At 37.4% G+C, this 10,085-nt stretch overlaps 2 protein-coding genes across 2 annotated transcripts; both read right to left on the reverse strand.

The window, feature by feature from the left end:
* Nucleotides 1-220: 220 nt before the first annotated feature.
* On the reverse strand, nucleotides 221-959 carry LOC126247103 (uncharacterized). The gene is made up of 3 exons (XM_049948452.1): nucleotides 904-959; nucleotides 559-772; nucleotides 221-496 (listed from the first exon to the last, which is right to left on the reverse strand). Exons 1-3 carry the CDS (start codon nucleotides 957-959, stop codon nucleotides 221-223), a joined length of 546 nt encoding a protein of 181 aa, XP_049804409.1.
* A 7,972-nt stretch (nucleotides 960-8,931) lies between these two features.
* Nucleotides 8,932-9,600, reverse strand: LOC126247256 (uncharacterized). The gene has a single exon (XM_049948468.1). It carries the CDS (start codon nucleotides 9,598-9,600, stop codon nucleotides 8,932-8,934), a length of 669 nt encoding a protein of 222 aa, XP_049804425.1.
* Between the last annotated feature and the right edge of the window lie 485 nt (nucleotides 9,601-10,085).

Below are 10,085 nucleotides of genomic sequence, written 5' to 3' on the forward strand. Positions count from 1 at the left end.
GCACAGGATAGAGTAGCATGGAGAGCTGCATCAAACCAGTCTCAGGACTGAAGACCACAGCAGCAGCATGGTAAAATTATTATTTACTCTCCTGTTGTGAGAATTTTGTGAGTTTTGGGCCTCTATAGTACCTGTCAGCCTGAACTTCTCATTGGACACTGATATTAGCCTAAAAAACAGGTACATCCATAAGTACTAGTGTCCCCTCTTATAGATTTCGCTAACAACCCTGCCAGTGTGGGTGGTCAGGGCATTGTATAATTCTGGTTGTTGATGTGTCACCAAAAGTTGGCAATGGTATGCCCCAATCTGGTTTAACTCTGTTGATAGATGCCATGCTGCGTTTGCTATTTTGCAAAATGTGTAAAATGTGGTCTCCACACTGCAACACTTGAAAAGGTCCAGTGTAGGGGGGCTGAAGAGGGGCTCTAACTAAATAAAAATGGAGCATGGCATGAGAGGAATCCGTCAACACTTGTGTGCAAAAACTGGATATCTGTAATGGCAAAAAGCAGGTGACCATCAGATCTTCGTGACATTTGCCTGAATTTTCTGTACCAAAAATGGTAATTCTGCCAGTTGTGGTGTGAGGTAATCTGCTGGAATACTCAGTGGCTTCCCATATACCATTTCAGCCAATAATGCATTAATGTCAGCTTTATAATCCATCCATAGTTCTAAAAGTACTAAAGGACGTTTCTCTGGCCTCTTCCCTTGGAGACACAGGAGAGCAGAATTTAAAGTTCTGTTCCATGTTTCAATGATTCCATTGCTTGTAGGATGATAACATGCTGTATGGTCATGTTAGAAACTGCACATTTAAAGAATCTGTTGGAAAAATTGGACCCAAATTGCCAGCCATGGCCTGTTGTTATGTAGAGAGGTCAGTCGAAGTGTGCTAACAAGTTTGTGACAAATGTTTCTGCAATCATCTCAGTGGATATGTCTGTGACTCTCATGGCTTCTGCTCATCTTGTGCATCTGTCAACTGCTGTGAATAAGTATTTGTAATCTTGTGAAGCTAATAGGAAGTCAATAAGTTCAATGTGTATGTGACCAAAACTATCAGAAGTAAAGAGAAAAGTCTGATAAGTGCATGAACTTGGCATACACCTGGCAATGAAGGCACTCTCAAGCCACATGAATTAATAATTTATAAATGCAATTTGTCTCTGGATATCACAGGTTATGAACACCTTTGTGAAACTGCTGTGAAAATTTATTTATTTATTTATTCTTCATAATTACAGCCTTTTATCTCAAAAGACAAAACAGGCCATACAAATCACATTTCCTTGGATAATAGTAAATTCATATATTAATTACTTGTTTCTGATACTTAAGTTTTTTAAATATGAAAACTCCATCTATTACCACAAAGCTAAAATAACCTCTTAACCAGTTACCCAACTATGAATACTACTGCAAGTCCTAAAGAAGTCATTCTCTGCTTGTTTATTTGTTTTGGTGCTGTTAACCTGTAGGTGGTCATACCTGCTACAGGTACTGGATCCACCTCATACTACCCTAGTCAACAGCCATTGTCTGCTGAATTTCTTGGGCATCAGGTAGCATTTCAGCAGCATTTCCACTGTAGCAAGCAATGTCTCCCACCACTGTTATGTCTTAAAGTTCACACTTCCATGATCACTTGCATCAATTCAATGTCAGTTCTTTGGAAATTATTTCACTCAGTGGTCGCTGACCTTTGTTATCTTCTCTCCATCAGCAGAGTATGTTGTCTATCCTGGATGTCAGCATGCTGAATTATTGTTGAATGTTTTGTGAAGTCTTCTTTGGCCTTCCTGGACACTGCAGTTGCAGTATCATCCAAGATGCACCAGTTCACTTTCTCTTTAGTGCAGTTTTGGGATCTAACATCCTTAATACCTGATGTCCATTACTCGCTGCATCTTCATAGAGCATGAAGTCTCACAATATGTGTCCTGGTGTGCCCACACTGCTGCATGTGTAGCTTTAATTTATCTGTCTTTTGAATTTGTATAGATAAATTGTAGATGGTCCATGTCTAGTCAGGTAATGTATCAAACCACTCAATGGGTTAAGAAATCTCATATTCAATCTCTCCCTCATGTTAGGAAGAAATTCGTATTTTATTTTGCCTGCGCCTGAAGTGTCCCATTCATTTTGCCACAGTTGTAATATGCAAACTTTTATTATCTTTTTCCAATTGGCCTCAGTTCCAAGCACCCTTCACACTTCCATTTCATTGTTTTTCTTTAACCAGTAAAAGGCTCCTCTTTTCCTAATTTTCAAGTGCAGTGGACATGTTCCTAGAATTACTAACAAAGTATCATTCAGGGTAGTGCAGTAAGTGTCTGTTAATCTTAGTAGCTCTCCTCATTTCACTCTTCTCACTAATGAGGATGGCTTCATTAGCTGCAATCTATGTGCCCAAATGCTCACATCATACTTATGACTCATGTTAATATAGATTGGTGGTATAACCTGGTGTCTTCAAGAGAAGACAAAATTGCCCATTTGCAAAGGTTATAATTTCATTCATCATGTTTAAACCTTTTCTGCTTGCTTCCTATGTATGATGTGCACAGTTACAATGTTCAACCAGTAATACCCCTACATATCTTGTTATTGCACTTTCTTCTAATTGTAACACAATTAATTTTATTTTTGGGTGTCTTCATAGGTTTCCTTTCAGAAGGAGATACATTATTTTGGGAGATCCTGGTGACAATTCAACATTTTGACACCAGCCCTTAAGTTCATGGAGTGTCATAGTACATTTGACTTCTATAATTCTTCCAGAGTCAGCACTTACAACAAGCAGAACATCATCTGCAAATGCTACCAGTCCACTTATGTTACTGCTGTCATGCAACTTCTGTAGAATGGGCTCGAGTGCTGCATCCCAAAACTCTGGACCACACACTGAACCCTGTAGACAGCCTTTTGTTACTGTCTTCCATATTTTCTTTCCTGGGCATGTTGAAGAAGCACATCATCCATGGCAATAAACATATAGAGCTTTGGCTTATGTTGTGAGACAATGCATATTAGTCCCACGGAAGGATCTTCCAGCAGTAGTTGTAGTTATTGATTGATTACTTTGGCCATGGCAAGAATGTTGCAGTACTAAATGTCTACCAGACTGGAAATACAAGAAAAGTATTCAGTCAATATGTTTTCTCTGAATTCAGTATGGCCAATGTCTGTGGTAAATTTTCTGATCAAGTCAATGTGTCAGAATTTTTTATGGGAACACACCACTAACATTTTGAAGGGTTTGGATGATTGAATGTGGCCTTATCTCTGGCTCGGCTTCAATTTGAGGGTGATAATGCCTCACACTCTTGTATATCACAGACAACTCTCTATCATAAACACTCAATTTCCCTTGCCCTGGCCGTAAGTTTATTGAAAAAGATTAACAGCTGCCAATGATTGCTCACTTTTGGTGCAGAGTAGCTCCAATTGCATTTTGTCTATCGCCTACAACAAAAACCAATGGAATAAATAGTACATGGTGGGCAAGCTGCACTGCCTCCATGAGGCTCACCTGTAGGTCATGGAAGGTCTTGTCCATTTCTGGAATCCACTTGTGTACATATTTACAGTTTGATGTGGTGAGTGGAAAGTGCATTCATTAGAGTTGCTTAAATGGAAGCTGCTTCCAGAAGATAGTATTGATGAAAATTCATCATGGTCATAAAGACATCTGAGCTGCTGGTAATCCATTGGCTTTAAAAGATCAAGTAAAACAGAGAACTTATCTAGTAATAGGTAGGTACCTTCAGCTGAGAGCCTAAGGCCAAGGAACATTACTTCACTTTTGCCACTGATGCATTTGTACTTTTTTGACACAATGCTGCGGCTACACAATCTCCATCATTCATCATTAACATGTCTTTCATATATCTGAATGTCAGATGAGAGCACCAGGATATCATCCAAATATATCAAACAAAATGCTAGTCACCAAGTGAGGCAGTATAGTGGTTAGCACACTGGACTCACATTCACGAGGGCGATGGTTCAAACACATATCCAGCCATACTGATTTAGGTTTTCTGTGATTTCCCTAAATTTCTTCAGGCTAATGCCAGGATGGTTCATTTGAAAGGGCATGGCCTACTCCCATCCCCATCCTTCCCTACTCCGATGGGACCAATGACCTTGCTGTTTGGTCCCCTGCCTGAAATCAACCAACCAACCAAAATGCTAGTCCCTGTAAAACTTCATCAATGAACTGTTACCAAGTTTGGTAGCATTTTTAAGTCTGAACGATATGAATAAGAATTCAAAAACAGTGAAAAGTGTAATCACTACTGATTTTGGTACATCACAAGGAACTAACAGAATTTGATTAAAAGCCTTGAGGCAGTCCAGAACATTGAAAACAGTTTCACCTGCAAAATTGCAAGTGAATTCTTGGATATTGCATTTGGGATACCTATCTGTGACAGTTCTAGAATTCAATCTGCTATAATCACTGGTGGGTCTCCACAAGCCTTCTTTCATATGGACCAGGTGTATGAGAGATGCCCACAGACAGTTGGAACGACATACAGGGTGCCTCAGAAGGAATGGTGAATATTCAGGTATATTATAGGATCATTTGAAGCAAAGAAGTCGAATAAACATGGGCCCTAAAATGCATACCTTAAGTGCTATGAGCACTTCTTCATCTATCATACTGTGAAACAAATCTCTTCTACCCCAAGCTCTTTGCTTTCCATTTTTTGAGAAGTGGTAGTAAGTACCAGCCAACTGCCTTGCCACAGTGATAACACCGGTTACTGTTAGATCACTGAAGTAAAGCGCCGCTGGACTTGGCTACACTTGGATGGGTGAATATCCGGTCTGCTGAACACAGTTGTCAGATGGGGTGCACTCAGCTTTTGTGAGGCAAAATTGAAGAATTATTTGATCAAAAAGTAGTGGCTCCAGTCATGAAAACTGACAATGGTCAGGAAAGCAGTGTGCTGACCACATGCCACTCCACATCCGCATCCAGTGACACCTATCGGCAGAGGATGACGTGGCCGTTCATCAGTACTGTTGGGCCTTCTGAGGCCCGTTCAGATGGAGTTTAGTTTATTTTTAGATCATAAGTACCAAAACAAGAAAAAACATGTCCAGGAAGCAAGTGCTGTAACATGCATACTTTAAAAACTACAAGCACTTCTTCATCTTCACTACTGTGAAACAAAACTCTTCCACTGAACAAATGTTCATAGCTCTTAAGGTATACATTTTGGAGACTATATTTACTAGACCATTTCTTTGTTTTGTTTTGGTCCATATTACGTCACTATTTATAATTTTTGTGATCTGTTGTACCCTTGTACCCAAAAGATCATCCTTGCAGTTTGGATAGTCATACAGCTTGTGACATTCACCTGCTTTATTTCTTCATTAATAGTCCTCAGTGTCAATGTACAGCATTGTTACACTGGCTGAAAAATGGGGTGTGGAAGTTCAGCACTGTAGCCGACAGTTGCACAAGTGCACTTCACAGGTCTTCTTTACTTTCACAGTTGACAAACACCCCCCCCCCCCCCCCCCAGCCCCCCCCCCCCACACACAGACACATTTAACACAATTATATGGCCAGTTCACTAATGATAAATGTTGAAAAGCCTCATTAATACATTGCAGGCAACATCAGCATACTGCTATAATAGTTTGCTGTTGAACATCTGTGAGCAATAAAAACCTAACCACACAGTTCACAGTTCTTGCAGAATAATAAGGTATGTGTGACACTATTTCTCAAATGAACTGAACAAACATTATCATTAGTTGTTCTAACACACAGCCTATCTGTGTTACACTTATTCCACTGCTAATCTGATGCATTGTTTTAATTTAACCAACACATAATTCATGTCTGAAAATTGGCTGTGGACTGACTGTCTCAGGTCCAAAAATCAATCCTTTATATATCCTGACAGTAATAGGCACTGAAGCTACAGATTGTTTGATGTTAAGTTACAGAAATTTCAATTAAAACATAACTCATTCAAGTAAGTAAATACATCAAAAAATTCCTTCTTTTTAACAGTTCATTCTGCCACAAAGGCTGAGCGGAATTATTTGTTTATATGATGAAATTAGGAAAAGTAGTTATACAAACAATACTTTTGACAAACTTGGTAATTATTTTGGAATTAATTAAGAGCTGGATTTGCTGAAATGTTTTTGAATAGAGCCAAAAAATTACTTTAAGAATCCTAGTAGTTCTCCAGCTTGCTTTGTCACATTACCCCTTCATTGGATTGGCCAGTTAGATACTGCAAACTGCTAACTGGGCAATTCAATGACCACAAGTGACCCCAGAAAGTGAGTTTAACAATCTACACACAAAAGAATATTACATAAGAAATCTCCTTATCAAAAACTACAGTACATATGTGTTTCAAATTTCTGCTTATATGGACTGGCGAAATGAAAATCCCCATACAAAATATTTACATATAGTGTATTGTACACTGCCAATATTTACATTAGTGTGTTGTACAATTCCACAAATTATATTTGTAATAAAATTAGGCACATTCATCGTAAGTGATGTCCTTTTTGGATAAAAAAAGATTACATTCTAAGATACATATCACTTTATACAAGTTCTGTCTTGCTTCAATGAATAAATGATCATGGGCTGCAAAAAGTTAAATTGAATTGCACCTGGTAAATCAAAACCAGTGTAGTCAGTTGTGAAATCTGAATTATTTATTAGAGCATCTAATCATGAAATCTGTCAAATCAAACTTGAGGATGAGCTTATTGTGAATCCAGATATAATTACAGAATTATTCAATGAATTCTTCATTAATGAAGTGAAATCAGATTCAGTGTTGCAAATTATGACAACAAAGTACTTCCCTTCAGACTTGATCAAATGTCAGAATGCTTCACAAAATATTTTAAGAGGTCAGTAACAGAAGTAGAAAACATTATATTAACACTGAAAAACAAAAATTATTCAGTTTGGGATGAGGTACCCACAAATGTTTTGAAATTTGTGTGTAAAATAATAAGACCACCACCTCCCCCCTACATTTAATAATAAACCAGTCTTTTGAACATGGGTGTTTCCCAGAGGTGCTAAAGTATGCAGAAGTAAAACTGCTGTTCAAAAAAGGGTCAAGAGAGGACATGGGAAATTATCATCCCACATATCTTCTCACAGGACTGTCAAAAGTATTTGGAAAAGCTGCTTTCATCCAGATTCAAAATTTTATTGAAAAATACAAGATTATTTTTAAAACTCAATTTTTCTTCCAATCTGGAAAAAGCACTACAGATATGATAAAAAAGTTTGTTGATAAAATCATTAGACAATAAGAATAAAGTCACAGGTATCTTTTGTGATCCCACAAAAGCTTTTGACTCAGTAATCCACCACTTCTTATCCGCAAACTTGACAAGTATTGAATTAGGTGTACTGTTTTACAGTGGCTTCCTTTATACCTGTGCAATAGGAAACAAAGAGTGATTGCCCCTACAAATGCAGCAAATTACTTTTCCAAATGGAAGAATGTGTCCCTCAAGATTCTATTCTAGGACCTATTTTGTTTCTATTCTCCATTATTGACGTATCAATTAATGTAAATGCTCCATAGGTCTTATTTGCAGATGACATGGCTATATTAATTGCAGAAGAGGAGCCAGAAACTATTCCCATCAGTATCATCAATACAATGGACCACTTAGAAGCTTGGTTTCACCTCAGTGGGTTAACCCTAAACATGCAGAACACCCATGTGGTCTAGTTCAGAACAAAACAGTCAACATCATGGGAAATTAAAATGAACCACAAAAATCAAAATCTAGAAGAAGGGGATTCTGGGAAATTTTTAGGATAAAACCTAGACAAAAATTTAAATTGGAATAAACATGTTGAATATCTATTAAATAAACTGTGTAGCTTTGCACTTGCCATACAAATGTTAGGTAATGCTACTAACATGGACACAAGGAGAATTGCATATCATAGCTACTTCCAGTCAGTTATAAGGTATGGTTTTGTTTTTCGGGGACATTCAAGCAACTTACTGCACATGCTGAAATTACAGAAAAGAACAGTTGGAAACATGTGTGCTATACATCCAAGAAAATCATGTTGGTCATTATTTAAGAATCTGAAATTATTAACAATACCCTCCCTACCTATGATATAATTATTTTACACAATGATTTAGAGGTATGCCATGAGAACTGCTTTGATCACACTTTCAATACCAGAAATAAAAAACATTTATGCAGCCTGCTCATCATTTAAAATTATATGCTTGAGCTCCCTAGTATATGGGAATGAAAATTTACAACAAACTAAAAGCCAAGAACATTCTGGGTATGAATCTAGATTCACTGGAAAGAAAACTGCACAACACTTTACTTCAGTGATGCTACTACTCAGTTCAAGAATTTGTGAACAATGAATTGTATATTTGAGTACGATGTAGTTTATGAATTGTCTTATTATGTAAATATGTGAAGGTATCTTTTTACAATAAGTTACATTAATATTTAATTCATTTTATTAACCATAGCTTTATATCAATGAAATTGTACAAACCATATTAGACATGTCTCCAGTACTCTAATCATATGGTTAGTTTATGCATGTTATGAGACAAATAAATCACAATTCACAAAGTATAAAACTAAACTAAAATTAATATGACATCATTTTTTTTCATTTCAGCATTATTCTATGGTAATTATGAAATATGTTTCTCTGCACTGACTTTAAAGTGTCCTATTTAAAAAAACTCCAAAGCAAAAGTAAGTGGAAGGGTACTGAAACATTGGAAGTGCCTGTTCCCCATATGTATCTTTCCCTATAACACTATTTTTTGTGTGGTTTTATAAGATCTCTGTAGTCAATAAGTTTGAGAGGTCTTTGAATGACTTGATCACATAAAGGGTAGTAATCACATCAAGTCATTGCTCTAGTACAAACTCATTCTCCTTGTACTTATAGCACACAAAGTGATAATATACATCAATAAGCTTACGTCTTTGATGAAACTCCAGGTTTCTAATAAGTTTCACTGCACTTAAATTGTGAATGTTCAAAGTTGTTTTTATTTTGCTGAACAAAGCCAAGTCATTGAGCAAACTTTTCACCCAAACAATTTCTCCCACTGTCTGACTAGCTGCAAAGTATTCAGCCTCAGTTATAGAAAGTGCTACCACTCCCTGCTTTGTGGATACACTGAGCTTTAACAACATACTAGTTGTGGATCTCCTAGTTTCCACATCACCAGCACAGTCTGCATCACAGTAGGCATGAAGGTGATTCTCCTCCTTTGATGGAAAATGAAGTCCATAGTCCATAGTGCCTCTAGCATATTTCAGGATCCTTTTCGCAACACTCCAATATATTTTCATTGGTTTCTCGAGATGCTGACTGGCACTGCTGACTGCGAAAATGATGTCTGGGCATGTTCCTATCAACAAATACATCAGACTACCCACAGCTTGCCTATATGTAACATTGGACATGTCCTTCTCCCCCCTATGCAGGTCAGCACACAACTGATGATGATGGTCTGTAGGTACAGTTACAGGGTTAGCATCCTCCATCCTGAAGCAGCATAAAACCTTCATGGCCTAAGCCTCTTCATGCAGAAAAATAGAGGCATCTGCTGATTGTTCTACCTGTGAGCCCAAGTAAGTATCCAATTTTCTGAATGTGATGTCAAATACTCTTTGTAGTTCACTAAGCAAAAGGTTAATGGTAGAAGGATCTTCAGCAGCTATCAGATCATCATCCACATCTACTGCCAAGATTGATGGATTATTTGTGTCCTGATTGCTGAATACACATGGATCTGCATTTGCTGGCTTAAGTCCAGACTTGCATAAAACTGTTGTGAAATGTTGGTTCCAGCACCTGGAAGCTAGTTTAAGGCCATACAAGCTTTGATTTAGTTTACACACATGGTCAGTCCCGTCTTTGAAACCTTTCAGTTGATTCATATAAATGTTCTCTGGTAAATTTTCATAAAGAAAAGCAGTTCAGACATCAAATTGTTCAAGACACATTTTTCTGGATGCTGCAATGGATAATACTATACAAAGTTAGTCAAATC

Source organism: Schistocerca nitens, chromosome 1 (genome assembly GCF_023898315.1).
Source record: "Schistocerca nitens isolate TAMUIC-IGC-003100 chromosome 1, iqSchNite1.1, whole genome shotgun sequence".
Lineage (NCBI taxonomy): Eukaryota > Metazoa > Arthropoda > Insecta > Orthoptera > Acrididae > Schistocerca > Schistocerca nitens.

Coding starts and splice junctions, on each gene's coding strand:
- LOC126247256 (XM_049948468.1), bottom strand. CDS start 9,600: ATGAAGGTTTTATGCTGCTTCAGGATGGAGGATGCTAACCCTGTAACT.
- LOC126247103 (XM_049948452.1), bottom strand. CDS start 959: ATGAGAGTCACAGACATATCCACTGAGATGATTGCAGAAACATTTGTC. Junction 773..903: donor GAAACATTTGTCACAAACTT/GTTAGCACACTT, acceptor TCATCCTACAAG/CAATGGAATCATTGAAACAT. Junction 497..558: donor TGGCAGAATTACCATTTTTG/GTACAGAAAATT, acceptor TTGCCATTACAG/ATATCCAGTTTTTGCACACA.